Source organism: Thalassophryne amazonica, chromosome 19, assembly GCF_902500255.1.
Source record: "Thalassophryne amazonica chromosome 19, fThaAma1.1, whole genome shotgun sequence".
Taxonomy (NCBI): domain Eukaryota; kingdom Metazoa; phylum Chordata; class Actinopteri; order Batrachoidiformes; family Batrachoididae; genus Thalassophryne; species Thalassophryne amazonica.
Window position 1 is genome coordinate 24731127 of NC_047121.1, and position 25747 is coordinate 24756873.

The window sequence follows — 25747 nt, forward strand, 5'->3', positions numbered from 1 at the left end:
ATACTCAAGCATATACAAAGAACATTCTGACACTTTGAGCTTTCCCTCTGCACTTGACAGAACCAAAATTTTCTTCTTTTGTCTCAGTACAATGTCTTTCACTGTGTTGTTTCTGTGTAGCTTGTTAGCTTGAGAACAATTCTGTAAGATGTTTTGTAAATCACCTCACCTGTATTGTGTTATCACAAAAACAGGGTTTTTAGATATAAATGTGTTTATTTTTCACTAACTTTTCCTATATACAAATATGCCAAACAAATTTATAGAGAAATGCAGCTGTCTGGGAATGTATTCCACCACCTTGGATTATTTTGTTTGAAGAAATAACCAGCATATGTCATGCTGATGCCAACACTGTCTTCAGAAATCCTGGGGTGGAATAGTATATTTAGCCTTGGGCTTGGGCTGATATAGAGTATAAGTATGAAAAGTAACTGTACCCTCTTGGAACTCCCTAGTATGGAATAGTAAGATTCAGTGAAGAGTCAGTGGTGGGGTGCAGAAATTCGCTTGACAAATTTTCACTGTTGTCAACTGACTGCTGTATCAAGGTGCTTTTTCTATCACATCTGTGCATGTTGTTTGTGTGACCTTCCAGTGCTCACTACCCCGGCACAACCACAGTGAAGCAAGCCCTGAAGACACACAAGAAGTTGTGGTCATCAGAGGACTACAGCACTTTCAATGATGAAATCGGAGGAGGCTGCTGGGCTCGCATTCTCAACCAAAACTATGTTAACGGACTCATGACTTCGTAAGTAAACTAGAAACACAACACTTTGTTGTCTACACAGGCAAAATAGCCACTCATAATTTGTGACTCTAATACTGCTAAAATAGAATAATATTAAATAAATATATCATATTGGATCACTAAATCCAAATAAATTAATTTGCATGACTTTGTGTCAGCCATGTAAGGTACTGTATGTGGGCAGGTGTTGGACTCTAGCCACTGTAATTCCTCCCGGTTCTTTATGTAATACACTAATGTTGAAAATCAGGCCCGGGTCCCCAGGAACAGAGCCCACACATGGACTCCATTTTCTGAAAAGCCCTCGAACATGGCTGGCACAACACTTATACCACTCAATGTGGGCGGTACAGTGGTGTGTTTTAGTCTCGCAATCTTAATCTTACTGGTTCCCCACAGACAGGGGGAGCCCTCCCTTTATCTGAAACTTGCGCATGATGGAAGTGAAACTTGACTCCTATGTTGAAACCTTGAAATAAGGAATTAGCACAGATATTATCTAACACCATCCTGTGTAGCTTAGATGTGTTTTATTTTTTCTCTGCAATGATCAGGGTAGTTCAGTGGAATCAGTGAGTCAGTAAACATGAGTAACTCTCTAAAAACTAATGCATATTCAGCTTTGAAACTTTGGCTTCTAATAGGTACAGGTGAGGACTGGTGAACCTTCTGTTTTGGGACATGTTGATATCTTTTCTAATAATAATTTTGCTATTATTTTATGTATTAGTGTAAATAGGAATGTTGGCAGAATGGAACATGTCTGGGTATGTTCAGACAGACCTACATTAAGTAGGCATTTTGTTTGTCGGCTGATGTGTGTTGAATTAAAACAGAATAAAATTACTTTTAGTTGACCGATAAAGACTTGATAGAATGGCCAGCTGGAAGCAAATGGACATTTATCCTTTAAACAGGTCGATGCCACAAAGGGTGGTGACCAGACTAATATGAATCAACTTTGACACACATCTTTGCTTTGTGTTTTGAGGTACATTCTAAATGCATCACTGTTTTTCATTCAGCACTTTTTCAGCTGCAGAATGTGAAAATTCCTGTCTGTTGTACCTGTATTAAGGATAAATGTCCACCAGGTGGAGATTAGCTTAGCATCTTAATTATGATTTCTAATCAAACAGGTAACAGTGACTAGAGCCCTGCGATGAACAAAGCACCACAAGTAACTTGATAGGCATGTCTGTCTTTGTGTTATGGGCACACACTGCCCTGGTGTGTGGTTTGGTGATTCACAATTGTGAATGTTCCTCCAGCACAATTTCCTGGAATGTGGTAGCCAGCTACTATGAAGAACTGCCATTTGGCCGAGATGGGTTGATGACAGCTGAGGAACCTTGGAGTGGCAACTATGTGGTGGCGTCTCCTATCTGGATCACAGGTCTGGATTTGTCCTGAATATAGAGATAGATATATTTATTTTATGTATGTATGTATTTACTTATTTATTTTTGCAGTAACAAGTGGCATATGAATGCTAGTCACCTTAATCTTGGAAGACTCCCAAAAAAGCAGAGCTGACAGATTAATCTAGATTTGGAGAAGGTCACTGCAAGGATTTATACACTCACACACTTTATTGGACTGTGTCCACTGCACAAATACTTTTGGGCTGATAAATTAGGGCCCAAATGCGTTAACACACCACCTTTACTTCCACAGATTGCACAATGATCAAGAAAATCTGGTTCACCAAACATATGATGAGTGACTGCAAAATAATATTAATCACAGTTTGGGGACTGAGCCAGAATTGATCTGTAAAGCATTTATCAGAACCCAGAGCCACATTCATATATTAAATTCTAAAAATAGAGACCCAGTCCAAAAGTAACAGGAGGTTAATGAAGTCTGGTCCAAATTGGCTCAAAGATGAACGTGTTTTGCTGAAACAAAATGCAGCGAATCAGAGCAGAATCCCATGAGAAATGAACCACTCATTAATGGTCAGTGGTCAGACATTATTTTAATTTCAACTCATTAAATTCAGCAAATATTGTAGAGAACCAATGATCACATATGAAGAAGCTGTTAATGTATCTCAGGACCCGTATAGAGGCTTTTTCCTCCTTCCTCTGTGCACATGTGCACACATGCAGACAGCCTGAGGTATGAAGATGAGAAATACGTCTTCTTTCTAATTGTAGTTAAGTTATATGATGTTTATTTAAGCTAAAATAAAATTTACTTTCATGTTTATATTTTTATAGCTCACACACATACACTCATCTTCAACCGCTTACTCCACTTAAGGGTCACAAGGGGGTGCAGCTTATTCCAGCAGTCATAGAGTGTGAGGCGGGGTACACCTGGGACACGACACCAGTCTGTCACAGGGCCACATATAGATAAACAAACACATTCACACCCGCACGGACAGTTTTTAAAGTTTCCAATCCATCTAACCTGCATCTTTGAATGTGGGAGGAAGTCAGAGCACCCAGAGAGAACCCACGCAAACACGGGGAGAACATGCACACTCCACACAGAAAGGCCACCGGTGGGAATCGAACCCATGACCTTCTTGCTGTGAGGCAACAGTGCTGACAATTAATCCACCATGGTGTCCTATTTTTATAGCTATGCTTTAATATTAATTGGAGAAGACTGCTTCCGTGGCATTGCTGGTGACCATGTACTTGGTGTTTCTGGGTCTAATAGATTTCTCTGGGATGAAATAGCTTTCATTTGTCCTCGCTGATGCTGGACAATGCTGAACATGAAGCCACCATTTGTGGTTTGAGACAGAATGTTCAAAATGAGAGAATATTGAAGAACAGGATTCATGATGCTAGTCATGTTCACCTTTCCTACCTACTAACATGGCAGATCATATGATTGAATAAGTAGGCGTGTCATTTGGACACAGATCCGCAAAGTTTAACTTGTTGAGTCAATTTTGACGCCTCACTTGAATCGCATGCTCCACTCCATGAATAGTTGGTGGCTGTAATGGTTGTTGGTTGCCAGTAAACTCCACAGAAGAAGTAGTTACCATGTCTCTGTTGTGGTGTGAAAATAAAGAGTCAAGCAGATGAGGAGTAACAGTCAATTGGCAAAATTCATCTTAAAGGACATGTCTCACGTTTTTAACATCTCAGTTAGCAAGACAACATAAAAGTACCCATGATTGTAAGTCCGCACACATGCTAATAATTAGTGATCACTGATGTATTTTGTTCCTCTCACTCTGAGTGTTAGCAGGTGCATTTCCGGAAAACATTTCACTCTGCAGTTCTCGGCATTTTTCGGCGTGTGATGCACATTTTAGAATGGGCAGAAACATCCCGATGGCTGACGGACAGACGGAAATGAACCTACTCCGTCTGAAAATGAAGCTTCTGAGCTGCTGTTCGAAAGTGATGGCTCGGCTTTCCAGACAGGAGACGACACTTCACCCTGAAATACTTAACTTTTCATAGTGTTGGATTTTGGAACCTGAAGTGTGGTGACGCACTGTTTGTGTGGATGCTGGTTTACTGAAGCTGTGTACATGGATGTGTTGACATCGCCATGATTCTGTTTTTAACAGAGTTCCTGAAACGGAGATGGATTTGTTACATTGGAAAAAGCCAGAATACATTATTTCCAGGAGTTAATGGGCGTTATTTTACATGCCACAATTGTGAGCGAGGCGAAGCTGCAGTTGGTGATCTTGTTCACGCGCGTGCATCCTTCTTTGTTTCCTTCTTTTTTGTTCTTAGTTAACATTTGGAATTAAATCTTTAACATGCGGAGTGTGGCAGGTTCAGGATTTTACCCCTTTTGTGTATTCTTTGTTTTATTTTATTTATTTTTTTGCTTTGAGAGAGTGTGAATTTGGAACTGGTGTGTGTGTGTGTGTGTGTGTGTGTGTGTGCGCGCGCGCACTGCTGCTCGTTGCTCCTCTCAGCTCACTGTGAAAAAGAATGTCTCCAAGAGGTTTTTTTTCCCCTGGTAGCAGATGTAATTTTTTTTTTTTTTTTTAGATTTTATTGATAACAATACTTAGAATGAATCATGCACAAAGCTGAACCTGGAGCAGAGATTGTTATTGACAGGCTGTGTTTATGACTCATGGCTGTGCAGGTGCACAGAAACCTTCTCAGAGCTGCAGCTTTTACTGTGACTGCATCAAAATGAACAGTTTTCACTTAAAAACAAGATCATAACACGACATCACACTTATGTAAACTTTGGAATTAATCTGTGCCTCCATTCTTAATGTTAGCAGCTACAATCCACTGAAGCGCATGCTGGGACGTTTCTCATAGCTACGTCACTTGTCGGAAACACCCGAGTACTCACGAGTACTTTGTTTTCGGAAGTCTCCGTAGCTATTTGTGGCGAATTCCGTATACTTTGAAACCGGTCACAGAAGTCAATCAATCAATCAATCAATTTTTTTATATAGCGCCAAATCACAACAAACAGTTGCCCCAAGGCGCTTTATATTGTAAGGCAAGGCCATACAATAATTATGTAAAACCCCCAACGGTCAAACGACCCCTGTGAGCAAGCACTGGCTACCAGTGGGAAGGAAAAAACTCCCTTTTAACAGGAAGAAACCTCCAGCAGAACCAGGCTCAGGGAGGGGCAGTCTTCTGCTGGACTGGTTGGGGCTGAGGGAAGAGAACCAGGAAAAAGACATGCTGTGGAGGGGAGCAGAGATCGAATCACTAATGATTAAATGCAGAGTGGTGCTACAGAGCAAAAGAGAAAGAAACAGTGCATCATGGGAACCCCCCAGCAGTCTACGTCTATGCAGCATAACTAAGGGATGGTTCAGGGTCACCTGATCCAGCCCCTAACTATAAGCTTTAGCCAAAAAGGAAAGTTTTAAGCCTAATCTTAAAGTAGAGAGGGTTGTCTGTCTCCCCTGATCTGAATGGGAGCTGGTTCCAACAGGAGAGGAGCCTGAAAGCTGAAGGCTCTGCCTCCCATTCTACTCTTACAAACCCTAGGAACTACAAGTAAGCCGCAGTCTGAGAGCGAAGCGCTCTATTAGGGTGATATGGTACTACGAGGTCCCTAAGATAAGATGGGACCTGATTATTCAAAACCCTATAGTAAGAAGAAGAATTTTAAATTCTATTCTAGAATTAACAGGAAGCCAATGAAGAGAGGCAATATGGGTGAGATATGCTCTCTCCTTCTAGTCCCCGTCATACTCTAGCTGCAGCATTTTGAATTAACTGAAGGCTTTTTAGGGAACTTTTAGGACAACCTGATAATAATGAATTACAATAGTCCAGCCTAGAGGAAATAAATGCATGAATTAGTTTTTCAGCATCACTCTGAGACAAGACCTTTCTGATTTTAGAGATATTGCGTAAATGCAAAAAGCAGTCCTACATATTTGTTTAATATGCGCTTTGAATGGACATATCCTGATCAAAAATGACTCCAAGATTTCTCACAGTATTACTAGAGGTCAGGGTAATGCCATCCAGAGTAAGGATCTGGTTAGACACCATGTTCTAAGATTTGTGGGGCCAAGTACAATAACTTCAGTTTTATCTGAGTTTAAAAGCAGGAAATTAGAGGTCATCCATGTCTTTATGTCTGTAAGACAATCCTGCAGTTTAGCTAATTGGTGTGTGTCCTCTGGCTTCATGGATAGATAAAGCTGGGTATCATCTGCGTAACAATGAAAATTTAAGCAATACCATCTAATAATACTGCCTAAGGGAAGCATATATAAAGTGAATAAATTGGTCCTAGCACCGAACCTTGTGGAACTCCATAATTAACTTTAGTCTGTGAAGAAGATTCCCCATTTACATGAACAAATTGTAATCTATTAGACAAATATGATTCAAACCACCGCAGCGCAGTGCCTTTAATACCTATGGCATGCTCTAATCTCTGTAATAAAATTTTATGGTCAACAGTATCAAAAGCAGCACTGAGGTCTAACAGAACAAGCACAGAGATGAGTCCACTGTCCGAGGCCATAAGAAGATCATTTGTAACCTTCACTAATGCTGTTTCTGTACTATGATGAATTCTAAAACCTGACTGAAACTCTTCAAATAGACCATTCCTCTGCAGATGATCAGTTAGCTGTTTTACAACTACCCTTCAAGAATTTTTGAGAGAAAAGGAAGGTTGGAGATTGGCCTATAATTAGCTAAGATAGCTGGGTCAAGTGATGGCTTTTTAAGTAATGGTTTAATTACTGCCACCTTAAAAGCCTGTGGTACATAGCCAACTAACAAAGATAGATTGATCATATTTAAGATCGAAGCATTAAATAATGGTAGGGCTCCTTGAGCAGCCTGGTAGGAATGGGGTCTAATAAACATGTTGATGGTTTGGATGAAGTAACTAATGAAAATAACTCAGACAGAACAATCGGAGAGAAAGAGTCTAACCAAATACCGGCATCACTGAAAGCAGCCAAAGATAACGATACGTCTTTGGGATGGTTATGAGTAATTTTTTCTCTAATAGTTAAAATTTTGTTAGCAAAGAAAGTCATGAAGTCATTACTAGTTAAAGTTAATGGAATACTCAGCTCATAGAGCTCTGACTCTTTGTCAGCCTGGCTACAGTGCTGAAAAGAAACCTGGGGTTGTTCTTATTTTCTTCAATTAGTGATGAGTAGAAAGATGTCCTAGCTTTACGGAGGGCTTTTCTTTATAGAGCAACAGACTCTTTTTCCAGGCTAAGTGAAGATCTTCTAAATTAGTGAGACGCCATTTCCTCTCCAACTTACGGGTTATCTGCTTTAAGCTACGAGTTTGTGAGTATACCACGGAGTCAGACACTTCTGATTTAAAGCTCTCTTTTTCAGAGGAGCTACAGCATCCAAGTTGTCTTCAATGAGGATGTAAAACTATTGACGAGATACTCTATCTCCCTTACAGAGTTTAGGTAGCTACTCTGCACTGTGTTGGTATATGGCATTAGAGAACATAAAGAAGGAATCATATCCTTAAACCTAGTTACAGCGCTTTCTGAAAGACTTCTAGTGTAATGAAACTTATTCCCCTACTGCTGGGTAGTCCATCAGAGTAAATGTAAATGTTATTAAGAAATGATCAGACAGAAGGGAGTTTTCAGGGAATACTGTTAAGTCTTCTATTTCCATACCATAAGTCAGAACAAGATCTAAGATATGATTAAAGTGGTGGGTGGACTCATTTACTTTTGAGCAAAGCCAATAGAGTCTAATAATAGATTAAATGCAGTGTTGAGGCTGTCATTCTCAGCATCTGTGTGGATGTTAAAATCGCCCCACTATAATTATCTTATCTGAGCTAGCACTAAGTCAGACAAAGGTCTGAAATTCACAGAGAAACTCACAGTAACGACAGGTGGACGATAGATAATAACAAATAAACTGGTTTTTGGGACTTCCAATTTGGATGGACAAGACTAAGAGACAAGCTTTCAAATGAATTAAAGCTCTGTCTGGGTTTTGATTAATTAATAAGCTGGAATGGAAGATTGCTGCTAATCCTCCGCCCCGGCCCGTGCTACGAGCATTCTGACAGTTAGTGTGACTCGGGGGTGTTGACTCATTTAAACTAACATATTCATCCTGCTGTAACCAGGTTTCTGTTAGGCAGAATAAATCAATATGTTGATCAATTATTATATCATTTACCAACAGGGACTTAGAAGAGAGGACCTAATGTTTAATAGACCACATTTAACTGTTTTAGTCTGTGGTGCAGTTGAAGGTGCTATATTATTTTTTCTTTTTGAATTTTTATGCTTAAATAGATTTTTGCTGGTTATTGGTAGTCTGGGAGCAGGCACCATCTCTACGGGGATGGGGTAATGAGGGGATGGCAGGGGGAGAGAAGCTGCAGAGAGGTGTGTAAGACTACAACTCTGCTTCCTGGTCCCAACCCTGGATAGTCACGGTTTGGAGGATTTAAGAAAATTGGCCAGATTTCTAGAAATGAGAGCTGCTCCATCCAAAGTGGGATGGATGCCGTCTCTCCTAACAAGACCAGGTTTTCCCCAGAAGCTTTGCCAATTATCTATGAAGCCCACCTCATTTTTTGGACACCACTCAGACAGCCAGCAATTCAAGGAGAACATGCGGCTAAACATGTCACTCCCGGTCCGATTGGGGAGGGGCCCAGAGAAAACTACAGAGTCCGACATTGTTTTTGCAAAGTTACACCGATTTAATGTTAATTTTAGTGACCTCCGATTGGCTAACCGGGTGTCATTACTGCCGACGTGAATTACATCTTACCAAATTTACGCTTAGCCTTAGCCAGCAGTTTCAAATTCCTTCAATGTCGCCTGCTCTGGCCCCCGGAAGACAATTGACTATGGTTTGCTGGTGTCGCTAACTTCACATTTCTCAAAACAGAGTCGCCAATAACCAGAGTTTGATCCGCGGCGGGTGTGTCGCCGAGTGGGGAAAACGGTTAGAGATTGTGAACGGGTTGACGGTGTACACGGGGCTTCTGTTTAGGCTACGCTTCCTCCTCACGTCACCCAGTCAGCCTGCTTTCCCGACTGCTCGGGATCTGCCAGGGGGGAACTAACGGCGGTTAAAGCTACCTTGGTCGCACCGACTACAGGGGCCTGGCTAACTGTAGAATTTTCCACGGTGCCGGAGCCGAGTCTCCAATTCGCCCAGCCTGGCCTCCAAAGCTACGAATAAGCTACACTATTACAAGTACCGTTACTGCTAAAGGAGGGAGAGGAATAACTACAACATTCACACCCAGAGCAGAAAAGTGCGGGTAGAGACAGGAGAAGCCGCCATGCTAAATCGGCTAAGAGCTAGTAGCTGCGCTAAGCTAGCGGATTCTAAAAACACACAAGTGAATAATGTGTAAATATTTAGAGGTGATTCAGCAGAGGGAGTGCTTTAGTAAGGCACGTAAAGATTACACTGGGAAACAAATCGTATCTAGTCTAACTAGCTCAATCTCAACTGCGCAGATTAAACAGCTAACAGATACAGAAAAACACCGCTGTGCTCCGGAACAGGAAGTGATACAATACCGCAGTGAGAGCCAACCACCAGTAGAGGCAAGCAAAAAATGTGCACAGAGTAATCCCGGTGGATCATCGTATGGTCACTAACAGCCTAAATCTTAATTGTTATGATTTTGGTGCGACGTGTCCTTTAAGCACTGTGAGACAGATCTGTTTGATGATGAGTGTTCATCACCAATTTGCCGTTATCTACATGACATCTCTCACTCAGGCTTTTGTTTTTTTTTAATCACAGTTTATTGCACTACATGTTCGCTCATCGTGGCACAAAGCAGCCATACACTTTATTCGAATGCCATCACAAGCAGCAGCATTCGAATAAACTACATCTCAAGTTACTGAATGAAATTTGAATTGTACAACTGAAATGTTACAACTTTTTTTTCCTTCTTCTTTTCAGCTCATACCACACAGTTTACCCAGCCAGGCTGGACCTACCTGCAGACTGTAGGACATCTCACACAAGGTGGAAGTTATGTCGCCCTGACTGACAGAAAAGGAAACCTTACTGTTGTCATTGAAACTATGGCAAGTTTGGCTTTTAATTTTTCAAGAGTTTCTACTGTCTTCCACTGTAATCTGATGAGTTTTATGATGACAATAATTTCAGTCACACCTTGTGGATGGCTTTAATTTTCTGTGTGGTTCATTTCTAAACATGTTTTTACAGTTGTGTGCCATTTTATGGGTTAAAAGCAGTAACTGTGACAACTTACAATTAAGCATTGAATGTTAAAAGGACACTTATTTTCCAGACTCATGATCATTCCGTTTGTATAAGACCTCCACTGCCTCCCTACAATGTAACATCCCAGAATGCAACCTTCTACTTGAAGGGATCCTTTGTAAGTTCTTCTGAGATCTCTTTCAAATAGTTACAAGTTAAAACAATTTTTCTTTTGTCTTACTGAAAGTTGATTGTTCCCAGGCCTCTATAAAGGAACTTCATGTGTGGCGGACACAGTTTAACTTTGACACGAAAAAACCTTCTTTATTTGACAAACTACCTCTACTGAAGGTAACTGCATCATTAGAACAACAGGTTCTGAAGAAAGATCCCCCCATCATGAAGTATTTCTACCAGTCTTAATAACTGTCTTTGATGTTTCAGCTTTCAGATGGCTCATTCACACTGAATCTGGCTGAGGATGAAGTTTACACTTTAACCACACTTAAAACAGGCCAGAAAGGGAGATACCCAGACCCACCTCCCTCAGCATCTTTCCCTAAAGTCTACAAGGATGACTTTAAAACTCGTAAGTACTACATGTACAACTAACAGCTTTTATGCTCAACCTTCACTTTTCAATACATTCATATTTTAAAAGGGAAGCAGCCTCTGTGTGCTTGTGTGTCCGGAGCATCAATTGAAATCCAGAAAGAGCTGACTTTCATCTTTTGGAATACTTATGTTTTTTTTTTTATGAGGATTCGTGAAAACAGCAAGGTGATCGGACCAATATTTTTTTAAGAAATCAGTAATCTTTGAAAACAACAAACCTGTTTATGTCACACTTCCACAATATGAGCCTGTATTTCCAAAATAAAAGCCTGTGAGGTTGCTGCAGACCTGACAGAATTCATCAGTTTGTCCATCCTCTAACATCCTAGACAGCAGATTCAAATATGGACTTTTTCTGTATGAGTGTGACCCCAAACCCAGAAGAATCATGTTCACACTTCAGCCAAAACAGCAGCTCTAATGTGATCACTGTCACAGTGCAAATATAAAATTTAATTTAGAAGCAGCGCTTCGACCCGATGTTCGCTGGTTCTCTGCTTCACTGGTTTTCAGAAGTGGCAAATCTGCAAGTTCTTCATTAACTCCTCTCAAAGCCATTTAAAGATGTCAATTGTGAATCAGCTTTGTGTGGATTAAAGTCACGAAATGGGACTCTTGTCTTGTTACGGGCAAGAAACGGTAATCGTCTTCTGTTCCTCCGTTCCACACGAGAGTGTTACGCAATGGTTCTCTGGTGTGAGCACCAGCTGGTGCGTAAACTGAAGTTGTCCATCAGGTAATGGAAATAATAATACTAATACTAATACTAATAATAATAGTAATGTCCTCTGTTTTGTGGGACTAAGTGCACAGCTCCAAAGAGCCGCGCAGATTTCGGTTGGAATTAATAACTTCAGAGTGAATCGCCATTTTATATCAAATGACACCTCCTTTCCAAATTTTATAATACAAACAATAAACTACAACCGACCTAAACAGTTTTTCTCCCTCAAAATGAGACGTGCTCTGTTTTTTATGAATTACATCCTGACATGCCACGCAGCCACCTGCAAGAGCTCATTTCAGAGGCTATGGAGTTACATTTGTGTCATTAATATCTGAAAGGAAATGCTTTTGACAAAAACTAGATTTTTTTTGTTATTTCTATTCCTGTCCAGAGATCAAGGGTCCATCATGTACATTAAGGATCCAGTGACCATGTACAGATTTGATTGATTTTTATTTATGTCCACAGATAAAGGATCCAGTGACCAATTTCATATTTATTTACTTTAAGACTCAATAAAATGTTGTTGACATAGAAAACCTGTGAAGCCTACTTCTAGTGCACAGAAAATTCACAGGAGGTATTGATAAGGGAATTGATAAGGAAGCTACCTCCACTGATAAGTGGAATCGATAATGGCATTGATATCGCTAAAATCTTATCAATACCCATCCCTAATCGTATCGCATCGTATCGCATTGTGAGGAATTGATTCACCATCAAATACATATCAGATCGCATCAAAACGGGAACAGGGGTGAATCGTATTGCATCATATCGTCATGTATGTATGTATGCTGTGACATGCCCACCTCTTCCACAATTTCTCGGATAGTCACATGACTGAAAAGCCACCGAAAGCCGTCTGAATCGTCCGAATGGTGAAAGAGGTGGGCATCATTTTTCGGAGTCCAGCATGTCCTGTGAGACTTCAACACGGAGTTGCTTTTGCTCCGTCGGCAGCTTTGTGCCGAAGCCATCGGCATGAATGTCGCTGCAACTCTTTTCATGCCCAAATCTTCTGTCACAGTGGAATGTGTCGAAAAAGTGCTGATGTCTACCTCTTCCGCAATTTCTCGGATAGTCACACGGCGGTCCCACATCACCACAGCATTCACTTTGGAAATGATCTGGTCATTTCAGCATGTTGATGGCCGACCGGAGCGTGGCTCGCTCTCCACCATTGTGCGGCTGTCTTTAAATCGGTTGCACTGCTCCTTAATCTGTGTGATGCCCTTATGCTGCGTTTACACATAACGACGACAGGTCACGAATGCTATGAAGTACACATTCTTGGCCGCTGATCACGAATGTGATGATTCGGGGCAGAGGCGTCAGGTGTTCTCAGGAACTGCTGCAACCTGTTACCACACATTACAATTAATGGCACGTGTTGCTGGAAAATTATCAGGAACCATTACGCACGGTCAAGAATAATGTTCCGCGTTGTTCCATGTTGTTGCACTCTATTGTGCGTAACAGCACATCGTTAAGTTCTGTCACATTGTGAATGAGGTGAATTGTCTCCACACACACACCATATTCATCCAACCAAATTCAGATTGCTCCAGTTTTCAGAAGAACTTTGTGACTGCATGCGTAGTTGGGCTCTGTGCCATAGAGTGGCGCAGAGAGGAGAAGGAGGAGACGGACAGAGCCAGATGTGTGGCTTCATGCGGCTCTCATCTCGCGCGTTTTCCCAAACATCAGGCACATGCAGCAGGTGGAACACCTGCAGGAGCGCGCTGAAGAGCACTGAAATGAGACTTTTAGCCGACTTGGTGTCAGCAATCAAACTGAATGCGATGCAGCAGGGTTTAATTGTGCGCACGCTTCTTCCTCCGCCAGACTGGAGGAGGTGCAGAAATGTCTGGCTGCACGTGAGGCTCCTCTGGTTGCTCAGACTCGTTCTCCCGCTCATCGGTTACACCAGCAGGTGGAACATCTGCAGGAGCATCCTGAGGAGCTTCAGCAGGAACTGTAGAACGACATTTGGCTGACTTCGCGTCACTGTTCCTCTTCGGCATACTGCATCAAACTGAACGCTGTGGAGCCGAGTTTAATTGTGCGCACGTGACAGAAAACTGATTTGTCGTGGCACGCAGTGAAATGTGACGCCGCGTTACAAGTCGTGTCAAAACTTGATAGTTTCCGTGTCACTTGGTAATAACGCGTGACAGTTTGGGCTTCAAGAACCATCACAGGAACCACTACGAACATTGTCACGTTCTATTAAGGATCACTAGTCATCAAGACGGATCAACACGCTCAGTTGCGACCTCCACGACGTGAGACGAAATGAGGGTGGTGTGTGACATTCGTGGAAGATTTTTTGACAGGCAAAAACATGCTCCACGAATATCAAAAATATCACGCACCAACACGAACTATTAAGAAACCTAATCAGATGCGTTACGTCACGTTAAGAATGCCAGGAATGTGTCACGAATGACAGAAAAATGACATTCTTAAACATCTTGCTTATGTGTAAACGCACCTTTAGGATCGTCACCAAAAGCCATCTGAATAATCCGAATGTTTTCCACCTGGCTGTCGCCCAGTTTCTGGCAAAATTTGATGCAGTCGCGCTGCTCCAGTCGTTCCGCCATTTTCCTTGCAAAGAAAATCTGACGAGAGTCTACACCCATCCGCACACAAAGGCTGCTTACCAGCAAATGACGCAATCGACAGGCGTGAAAAAATTCACGCATGCGCACGAAGGTTCAAGGTTGGCTCATGCGAGCACACGTGATTCAAATAAAAACGTCGGATACTTTTCTAACAGACCTCGTATGTTTCCCAGCTGGCTTGGGAATGCCTCGGGATCCCCTCGGAAAAGTTAAGGGCTTGGCTGAGGATAGGGAAATGTTGAATGAGCTGCTTGGTCTGCTGCCACTCTGATCCAGTTCCCAAAAAAATGAATAAATGAATGAAAAGTGTGGGTGCATATAGGAATCACCCTGTCTTTTCATTTTCTGCTGCTTATTTGGGTCACATTGACCGCAGAACAAGCAACTCAGTCCATACTTCCGTATCATCCGCCAAGTCCTATAACTCTTCTTGTCTGTCTGTAGGACTTGTAAGTGTAAATTCTCCTGAACTGGTCAGTGGATTTCAGGGATACTTAATGCAGTGGAACACATCAAATGGAAAGTGCATTAACCAAAATAATTCTGGTCCGACATCTTCAAGGGGAGATAATTGGACTTTTCTGTTTTATTGTTCAACCAAATAACATTGATTTCATTAGTGCAACTCCTACTAAGCTGATTTTTGTTTTTTAATAAAACAAGACACATGAGATGAACATATTTTGAGCTTCTTTTTTTTTTTGAGGAGGTGGGGGCTCAGCACTACATATATGGGTGCATATATTGCATTGCACGTATTGGGATTTGACACAGGTTTTATACAACATAATTCTTATCTCAAATGAATGAAACAAATTCAGTCTTTCAGTAAGATAAGCAGTGCCGTAATATTATCCCTTAACGTTCTTTGTTTTCTCTGGACATCTTGCATTCTAAGTTCTCAGCTTGCCATTCTTTCCAGCCACATCAGTCTATATTCAGAATTAATTTAGAATCCTTTGAAAGGCCCCTGATGTTGAACATTGTTCAGAAGTCCACATTAAAAAAGAACACATCACATGATGTTGCTACCTGCTGAACACTAACACCCGCTGGACAGTTCAGGATTGTGAATATTATGAAATTTTGGATTTCATATTTAAAGGCGACAGTCATTGGATAGGGTCTGTATGTGCTCCAGCACTGTGGCGTGGGGGTCACTCTTTGTGACCTCTTTCACAGATCTCCACTTTTATTTTTAAGTCTCTTTAATCTGTCCTCCTTTAGGAAATCCTCCCTTCTCAGAAGCTCCAAACTTTGCTGACCAGACTGGGGTGTTTGAGTACTACATGAACCTAACTGACCCTGGACCTCATGTCTTCACCTTGCGGCAGGTTGTCACTGAAAGGCCTGTCACATGGGCCGCAGATGCTGATCAGACCATAAGTGTCATTGGGAACTATCATTGGTGAGTTAATTGTTGTTGTGTCAATAAAAACTTTAAAATTAGCATATTTAATGCAAATATGCTTAAACCATGATGTTCAGTTGCCTGCATTATGACACCTTGATGGAGACTCATGGAGGATCCCTTTCTAGGATTATATCATTTGATTTGAGACCAACAGTGTTAGCTGATGATGAAGCTGTGAATGTAAAATATTTTTCATTTGTTATACTAAGAGTAGTAATGACACTGGACAGTGAATATAAACCTTACTTTTAGGTTTCTCTGACAACATCATTCAAATGTCTTCCTTCTCTTCATCTTTTCCCATGTAATGTGTAGTGCCATTACATAGGAAAAAACCTGATGGTCAAGAAACAAGGAGAGGATGATGGGGTAGAAGTATTGAGGGGTGGGATTTATCGGGTTTACGAACACACAGTTCAGTAGAAGAGGGGAAAAAACAAGTTAATCATGTGAAAGGATATTCAGCTGGTTTTAACAGCCAAAACAAGCCATAAAGTTATGAATAATTGGGGTTGTGGTTAATTTGAACAACAGGTCATTTGTGCCACAATTCGAATCCACAGAATCCCGTAAGTAGAGGCTGCTAGCAGGTCTTCTGGGTGTTGTAGGCCAACTGTGTCTTTCCTTTCTGAACATTTTATTACAAATGTTACAAATTATCTGCAGTGATATGGCTTGTTGTGCAGTTATTTGCACTAACAGACCATCTATGATGTCTGTGCTCCAGTATTTCTGTTGAGTGAAATGTTTGTGTTATTTAATGTGCATTGATAGCACTGTTAGTGGCAGTTTTACTCCCTTTTACTGAGGAAAATTAAAATACTCGCACCCAAGCCACCCAGTATGACAAACCACTGAAACAAGAATCGACAAAAGAAAGTTAATTTGTATTTCTAAACATATGTAGGGTGTTTTTTACTCACTGTTTGTCCCTCCACAATGTTATTCATCTCTCCTACAGTGTCAGATTCTTTATTGACATTTTAACCAGTATAACAAGTTAAGGTGCAAGCCTTTTTAGTGCAAATGTAAACCACGCATCGACTTGAAAGGTCTGGAGAAGAAACAAAAAAAATGTAAAATTTAACCGAATGAAAGAGGTATGTCCAGAGTGCAAATTAAGGAAAATAAAAGCCAATTATGCAAATTAGGCAATGACGTAATTTGTTGTTACCAGTCCTAGGCCTGCTTGTGCTTATTCTTTGCACCATGAACATTTACTTCAGTAATCTATTATTATTGTTAAAACTTACTGTTTGTGCCAAAAAAAATTATGTTATTATATTGGTACACAATATATTGTGTACCCCTGCCTTATAGTGTGAATTTTTATTTTTCTGTTTTGTGTTGACAGTGTAGCCTAGTAAATAAGGCTACTTCACCTATTTACACGTGACTGTGTGTGTGGTGTTTCAGGCAGAACATAACGGTTACATGTGATGTCTTCATGGAGACGGTGAAGACTGGCGGCGCTTTCGTTGCGGCCAGGGTCAATGAAGGAGGGCAGTCAGTTCGCAGTGCCAAGGGAGTCTTCTTTTGGGTGTTTGCAGATGGCACCTACAAAGTCACCAATGACCTCGGTCAGTACCGTCAGACACATGTAAACATGTTTATGAAGAAAGCTGTTTGCTTAGTAGGTATTGAAAAATCAGTCTGATTACAAACTATTTAAAGTTGTTAAAGCTATGAAGTCTTATTTTGAGATCTTATTGTGTTTTGCTTTGTATTCTTTCATCAACAGCTGGGCAGACTGTACTTGCAAAGGGCCTATCTGGTACCCGGGCGTTTGGCTGGCACACCCTATCGCTCACTGTAAATGTAAGTGGAGACGTGTTTAAGCTGCACCTACCCTGTGATGAGAGGATGTTGTGATATTCCATCTAAAATGCAGCTCAAATTAAAGCTCACACAGACGGGAGCGGGGTTCTAGTTCCGTCGCTGTATTTCATCATATGTTGCTGTTGCACCAACTCTCGTGTTTAACTTGTCATTTTTTTTCTGAATTCAAGCATGATCCACAACATCAAGACAACAACTAGTAGTGATCTGCTGAAGCAGAAAATTACTTATTTAAAATGTGAGCACTTCACTGAGGGGAACCGGTAGATGTTTTTTGCGTATTGGTACAACTTAAAATACTTTCTACACATTAAGTGTGATCCTATACCAGCATTACTTAGACAAACATGAACATTTTAATTAGATAAATTTGATGCCATTGAATTGAAATTTGGTTTAGTTGTGGGCACAACATCCTGTTCACTTTCTATAATGTGTACAAATACAGACTTAGTGGTTAGCACTGGTGCCTCACAGCAAAAAGGTTGTGGGATCACTTCCCACTCTTTTTGTGTGGAGTTTACATGTTTTCACCGTGTCTGTGTGGGTTTCCACAATCAAAATGTGCTTATTTAGGGTCTGCTCCGTTCTCTGCCCCTGACCAAGGCAGCATCTCGACATCTTCAGTTGGTCCCTGGTGCCGGACTGTGGCTGCCCACTGCTCCTCGTGGTTGGATTGTGTCTAACTGTAATTAGGATGGGTTAAATACAGAGGACAAATTTTGTTGTATGCTCTCCTGAAAGACCTACTGTATCTGCGACAATGTCTCTGAAAGAGAAGCACACTAGGATCATATGGTCAGCAGTGCTGCATCACCATTGTGGAGGACCACCTCAAGACGTCTGTTCTCCAAATTCTTGCCATCTGAAAAGGATATAGATGAATGTCAAAACGTCTTACTGTACTTTTCCATCAAAGGGATTTTAGAATTATTTATTTTATATATCATGCTCAGTTCCTTACTGACCTCCAGGATTCTCTGCTGATGTACAGTTTCCTGAATCAGCGCATCATTTATTAATGTGATAGTTCATTAGGTAGACTAGTAGTATTTTGACCCAAACATTCAGTCTGGTTAACTTCAACCACACTCACCTACTCTTCCAGAGGGGTTGTCCTGGGCTTCTTCGCCCACTCCATATACACCGCTATCTGTACACAGAAACAGAGCATTTTTGAAACACAAGGCCATAAAATTAGGGATGCACCGAACCACAATTTTTTACTTCCAATCCGATCCCGATACCTGAATTTGGATATCTGCAGATACCGATACTTTTCTGATCCGATACCAGAGCTCTGTTTGCTTTAATATTATCATTATTGTTGATTTTATACGAGGATTTTCTTAAAAGGAGACCTGAAAGTTCAGCTACAATTTGTCAGAAGGTGTATCTAAGATGAAAGCCTAGATTTTATGTTTTGGTGAAAGAATTAAGTACTTTTATTTCTTTTATAGACTTGTATAGCTTTATTTTTATAGACTTAAAGAGAAAAGACAACACTCTCCCTCTCTGTCTGTCTCTCTCTCTCTCTGTCCGTCAGTCTCTCGTTTGCTCTCTCTCTCGTCCGCTCTCTCTCCCTCTGTCTCACTCTCTCACTGTTTTCGTGCTGCGCAAACTTCAAACATTTTGGAAAACTGTCAAGTCAGCAGTATTTCCCATAATTATGGTTGTGTGTACTGAACCAAATTGAAAGATTCATGGTATTTATACTGCATTAACAGTGAGTTACTCAAACGTAAAATGAAATATTCAGATATTTTGAAATGGTGGACTCTTTTTTTGGAACTGTAGGCCACAGTTATAAAGGTTACAGTTTAAAAATGCTTGAAACCTTTTAGTTCGTATGTAATAAGTTTAGAACAGGCTGGACAACAAGGGCCATGACAGTGCAGGTTATCATTGCTACCAGTCACCTCAACAGCTGATTTTCATTAATAATCAAGTGTTCAGCTTGAAGGGAGAAGCACATCACCAAACCCACCTGCTGAGGTGATTGGATGCGAAGAAAACCTGTCCTGTCCTTTGTCCACTCCTGTTCATGGCACGCTACTGCCTTCTGCTGCTCGAGTATACAGAAAATTTTTACTTTCTCAAATAACTGACAAAACTATTGCACTTGTTCATAATATTTATTTATTATTTATTTATTATTTATTTATTTTATTTTATTTTTTTGAGAGAGAGGCACCTGATGTACTAAACTGTCCACTGTATGTTTTGACTTTGATCTGTTTCTTCTTATAGGGCCGGTATGCATCAGGCAAGCTGAATGGATATCCACTGTGGAAAGATGTCGTGGTGCTGTCACCAAAGAAGGGTGGGCAGCCATAGGAACACACTCCTTTGAACTAGCTCAGTTGATAACTTTGCTGTGGAGGCCGATTATTAACAGCAAGTGTATGCTGTGAATGTTTTAATTTATTGATGTCATGGCTCAAGGGAAGAAGTCATGTATATAGCCCCTGAGGCCTGTTGGTTCCAGTGCCTATCCCTGGATGAATGCATAATTTTTAAAACCTTTTGACTAAAAGAATGTACATTTGGTTTTATTTCTTTGTGATTTATGAATTTCCTAATCCTGGACACTAAATTGTGTGGGTTTTATGTATTTAATTATTTTGTACTCATAAGTGATGCTTGAAATGAAATGATTTGTAACTGTTTGTCTTAACTCTTATTAAAAATGTTCTACCTCATTGAAGAGAAATGTGAGTAATTATGATGTGATCATTGATTATTTGCCATATGATATGTGCAGTTAAGACTTTGTATACTCGTTTTATACAGTAGTTACAAGACTTACTTTTGCTTATCAAAGTAAAAGCTCTAAAATTTGAGGATTTGGTTGACTTTCAAATTATTCAAATTGTGCACAAAGCAGAAAAAAAGACCTGGAAATGTCGAAATGTAACTCATCGTGGCTTTCTGTATTTTTCTGTATCTCCATGGTGGGCGTAGCCAAGGAAGATTTATAATATGTCAAGAAATGCATCACAGAGAACATTTATTTATGTAGTGATGTCCCTGAACTCAGCTCTGTAGTAGACCCTCCTCAGCTTAAATTTGATTGGTGTCTTGTCTCAGTGTCCCATAGCAATAGTTTACAATGACTTCTGTTAATATTTTATTCTATTAAGTGCTCATTTAATTAATTAAACATTTGATATTAAGTTTTATTTAAATAGTCTAACACATAGTTGAATTAAAATACATTTGGGGGGGATCCAAATTCATTGAGATATTTGAACATTTTTTTAAAAAGTAACACAATAGTTACTTTCCCTAGTAACCAATCTATAGCCAAGTGGTCTCTGTGCGTGCGTGTGTAGGCTTCGATCATGGGGAAACCGGGGAGAGCTGGCATTTGCCGTTTGATATGCTTATGTATTTTGGGTCAAGGATGAATGCTACAAAGATTTACAGAACTACAAAATATTTATTGAGAAATTAGTGATTTTAGCTAACCAGCGAACAATGAACATTGTGCTGCAATGCGATGGGAGTTCTAGGTTTGGGGGTTTAAATGATGTATTGTGGTTCATGAAAATTCTGTATGGTATATCTTCTATTTTACATTCCATATCTAAGGTGGAAGTCTACTAGTGTATACAAAGGTACACGTAAATATCTTAAAAAAAAAAAAAATTAGTGTAACGGTGTTAGTGTTATGATTATGGAGTTTTTGTAGTTCAAATGGTTTAGTCAGTTAGTGTTATGTTGCTGTTACCATGAGTGACTTAAGTGTCATGCTCCCGGTGCCATAAGTGGAAAGTCCCATGCCTTTAATGTCTTCCGCCACGGTCTCTGTCAAATTAAAAGCACCTACAGCAGAATGCAGAAAAGACAAAGACACTGCATGCATGAAATTTGAACACAACACAAACTGGGGAGAGCTGGTATTTGCCATTTGGTATGTTTATATGTTTTGGGTCAAGGATGAATGGCGCCAAAACCGAATGTTGATAGGACTAATACTTTTAGAGAAGCTATATATATTAGCTAACAACACACTGAACAATGGACATTGATATTTACATTCTGGACTCACACGTCAATCCAGCAGAGGGTGGTGAGTGTGTGTCTGTGTGTGTGTGCTTGATTTTATTTACTAAGTTCAATGTAAGTACATAATAAAATTGTAAATGTGTTATAAATACATAGATGACACAAGAAAATGAAAACACTTATTTCCATTGTGGTCCATTTAAAAATCAAATGACAAAATAGATGTAAAATAAAACAATAATGATAATAATAATAATAGTGTGTTTATGATAGATAACAAGAACCTAAACTATTTTAATAATAATAAAAAGGTTGAATTATTCTATAAACTTGAGGTCTAAGGTTCTAAAAACATTCTGGAATCACATTTCAACTCATTATAGAAACTTTGCACAATTGATTACCACCCTTGTCACCAAATTGTCACCTACGTACTTTATAAACACTACCCAATCTAGAGCCCGTGGATCTTCACAGGCAACATGCTAGTTACTTTTATAATGCTGCAACTCAGGTACTAACTCACTTTTTTGGAGAAGTAACTGTAACTAATTACTTTTTAAAGTATTGTTAGGTATAGTTGAGCAGATGTACATAATAAACTCAGATTCGATGCCAAGCCTGTGTCTCTGAAAGTGCAAGCCATGTCCCATTGCCTTGGTCTCGTATGCAGTGTTTGATGGCAGGTTTTCTGCAATCAGTTCATCTGGTGGACTTGAGTTGTGGATTTTGGTGTTTCTTTAAGTACAGAGGTGGGTCACAATCCTCTCCCAAGATGGTGGATAAAAATATAGTGGAAAGGAGCTCAGTGCCCCAGTTTGCTGTAGGTGTCACATATTAAGGTTCCCAATGTACTAGATCTTTATGTTCGCTATCTGCGCATGCGCGAAAAAGGAAATTTGTTCTGTACTGTATCATCATTAACTCTCATTTATAAAGAACACATTTCACTCCGTCACCGGCACACTGTGACTGAGAGATCGAAGTGAGGTGAATGCCATCTGTAAGTACTTTTCCATAGAATTATGTTCTATTAACATGGGAAAAATCCACATAATACTTAGCAACAATAATGAAAATAGATGATCCTCCTTCCTAAACATTTCCGCTGCCTTTGTTCCATAAACAACGAGCACATTGCTTTGCAGAATGTTTTAAGCCCTCTCCAAGATGGCAGCGCGACCGGCTGTTTGAATCAAAAACGATGGCCGCTCTAGTCTATATTCATATCTATGCTTCCGACTTGGCGCATTCAGGGTGCCTTTACGTCTGTCTGCCGCACGCGGTGTGATGCGTCTATCTATGAAAAACAGTATGAAGAAGAGTGTGTGGACGCGTCTGTGCCGCTTTACCGCGCTAGCGGCACGATGTGTCTCTATAGCAACAAACTACAACAGCAGTGGAAGCCTGCCTTTAGATTTCGAGTTTTAGTGACTGTGCTACTAAAATAAATGCAAGAAATCCTTATTTGACGAACTGTAAACCTTTCAGAAAGTACATTCTGATAACAAGGTGGCCAGTCAGTAGCTTTCCTTTCGCATGTAGGTGGACGTGGAAACAGAGTTTTTGCATATTATTTGTATTTTTACCGTTTGTTTGATTAGGAGGAACCAAACATGGAGAAAGTCAAGCGTGTTTTAATCAACAACGTAGACTCATACGCATCTAAATATATCGCCAAGGTAAATCCTTTTTAATTTTGAATGTTTGTTTGGGTCATCGCCACAGAAGAAGTGTTAACGTTTACCTTTGCTGATTGTTATATCCTCACTAAATGAGAGGCTATACCTGAATTTGATGAAATGTTAAACGTGACTCAGCATGATAGTCAGGAATTATATAATATATAATAGCTGAGTAGTTGTCATTTGATATTGTATTCATTTATACCCTTACCAAAAGTAGTACTGATAAGTATATAAAAAGTAAACTGGAAGTATACTTGAAACATACTTGCATGTACTACTTTTTGGTAAGGGTAAACAACAGATTTGGGCGTGCGTCACTAGTGCTTTGATGTCAACAGTCAAGCACGAACTTTAAACAGGAGTCCAAAATTGTTCTCTGTCAACTTGCAAAAAGTCAGGTTAAAAAAAAAAATTCTGAGTATGTAGTCCGTGGTGCAGATTGCCCTACAGTGTTGTCAACTCCTCAGTAAGAAAAGTAGCCATTCGCCCTATTGTCGTATCCCATAATGCCTTGTGTGCCAGAGAGTCGCTGCAGTCAAACTACATATAGACTGGAATTTAATAAACGCAAACAGAATTTCAGACATCTTTTTTAAGTCTGGAGCAAAGAGGACAAACAGTGTTGTAAAGAACAATAATCAAGACCTTAAAGAGCAAACTTCACTTTCCCCGAGAACATGAAGCGAGCATAGCTCACAGCAGCTCCCATTGAAAATAACGGCGAGACAGCCTATGATTCTCGCATGTTTACATAAAACAAACAATAATAGCGTCTATAATTCCAGAGAATATATTGAGAGTTTTAGGCACAATATAAAAATAGTTTTATGTTGCGATGTTAATGTGTGCAGTGGCAGCGTGATCAGAGCGTCTGAATGCAGTTCTCAATGTTACTCATATCTCGCAGCGCGACGAACTCTTCTTGATTTTGCAGGATTTGAAATGTCAATAGGGCGAATTGCCTGTCCTTTTTTCTTTTTTTGTCCTAAAAGTCGCCAGAAGTCACTAAATGACGTCATCATCTAATTTGCATATCGTTTGAATAGTATGACATCATCACAGATGCTGTAGAAAAAAAACTGTGGGAGAGATCACTGAATACATTATCAATGTTTTAATATTGTTTGGTAAATTCCATATTCATATATGTAGAGTATTGAAAAGGAATTTACACGGACATCTGGCTGAATTTGAACAATATGTAAGCAGTTTTAAGCTTATAGACTCTCCCAAATGTCCTAAAACTGTCACACTCTATAAGGATTTTTTTTGTAAAAAATACTATATATTTTATTTTATTAAACTGTTATGGGTTTTGTGTATGTATGAATGTATTTTTGCCTGTGAGCATTTTGTTGGGTTACAGTGGAAACCAGGTTATTTTTTTGTTTGTTGGTTTGTTTGTTTGTTTTTTTGCTTTGCTTTTTTGTATTACCCTGTATTTTATGTATTTATGTGTTTAGTTAATATATTTTTGTATTGCTTTTTGCATGTTTACATTTTATGCAAATTCAAATAATTCCATGCAAGTGCTATGTTACAGTTTTTATTGATTGCTTTGACGCAAGTCAACTCAAAATCCACATTTTCAAAACAGTTAACACAGAGGCCTAAACAGTGCCCCCAATGGTCAAATGACACATTTGTTTGCAAAAGGCTCTAACTGTGCCAAAACATTTACAATAAGGAGCAAAAGCAATTTTGCCTTCAAACAGCAACACTTGCCCACAAGTGTATGAGCACTTACAATCAATCATAACAGAATGGACAACAAAATACAAATACAGCACTCAGTGTGAATCAGTGCATCATTGGTTGACATTGTAGCCCATAACTGTTACATGCAGTGCTGTTTGCTGCCTTCTTGCAAAAATGGATCCAGAATCAGATTTGATTTGATGCAAATTTTATTGATTCAGTTACATTCTTTTTTCAGGCTTTTTTGTGGCTGACAACTGAAATATTCCTACAGAAAGTATGCGAATCAAAATATGTACAATCCATTACTGTAGGCCTATAAGAATTAGGAAAATAAAAAAGCAATCTTTACAGTAAAGAACAAAAATCTTTAGTAGGCCTATACTATAGGAGTATAGAGTACAGTAAGAGTAAAGTACAATTGATATTCAGTCTCTTCTGTCTTGATGAATGGGCCACATGGCCTCATCCACATCACATTCAATGTTCTCTCTGGCAATACAGCGAGGGAAAAACCTTCTGGCATGCCTGATCCAGCCTTGGCATGCCTCTGCATCAATATCTTGGGCTGCAGCACTCATTGCATTGAGCAAGGGCATCTGATCGTAGGGGTGATGATCATAAACCTTCCATCTCCAAGCACTAAAGAATTCCTCTGTTGTGTTGTGTGGGCCGCTGAAGAGGCGGTCCTGCTGGCCCACCACCACCAGATGGCACCCTGCTTGAAGTGCGGG

At 39.9% G+C, this 25747-nt stretch overlaps 2 protein-coding genes and 1 long non-coding RNA gene across 3 annotated transcripts in view; 2 read left to right on the forward strand and 1 right to left on the reverse strand.

The window, feature by feature from the left end:
* galcb (galactosylceramidase b) overlaps positions 1–20339 on the forward strand; it is a 51505-nt gene extending 31166 nt beyond the window's left edge. The window contains 12 exon segments of the mRNA XM_034194840.1: positions 599–754; positions 2026–2150; positions 10125–10252; positions 10480–10569; positions 10653–10742; positions 10836–10980; positions 15591–15771; positions 17194–17357; positions 17519–17595; positions 19867–19930; positions 19933–19977; positions 19980–20339. Coding sequence (XP_034050731.1) covers positions 599–754; positions 2026–2150; positions 10125–10252; positions 10480–10569; positions 10653–10742; positions 10836–10980; positions 15591–15771; positions 17194–17357; positions 17519–17595; positions 19867–19930; positions 19933–19977; positions 19980–20011 — 1297 coding nt within the window. The 3' untranslated portion in view covers positions 20012–20339.
* Positions 5803–25747, reverse strand: part of LOC117531725 — a 29370-nt gene continuing 9425 nt past the window's right edge. The window contains exons 2-5 of the long non-coding RNA XR_004566711.1: positions 24396–24596; positions 19118–19123; positions 10049–10053; positions 5803–5812 (exon numbers count right to left, since the gene is read on the reverse strand). This is a non-coding gene — a long non-coding RNA (uncharacterized LOC117531725). The remainder of the gene's footprint in view (positions 5813–10048; positions 10054–19117; positions 19124–24395; positions 24597–25747) is intronic.
* Positions 23114–25747, forward strand: part of ak7b (adenylate kinase 7b) — a 46014-nt gene continuing 43380 nt past the window's right edge. Inside the window, exons 1-2 of the mRNA XM_034194839.1 lie at positions 23114–23146; positions 23232–23309. Coding sequence (XP_034050730.1) covers positions 23244–23309 — 66 coding nt within the window. The 5' untranslated portion in view covers positions 23114–23146; positions 23232–23243. The remainder of the gene's footprint in view (positions 23147–23231; positions 23310–25747) is intronic.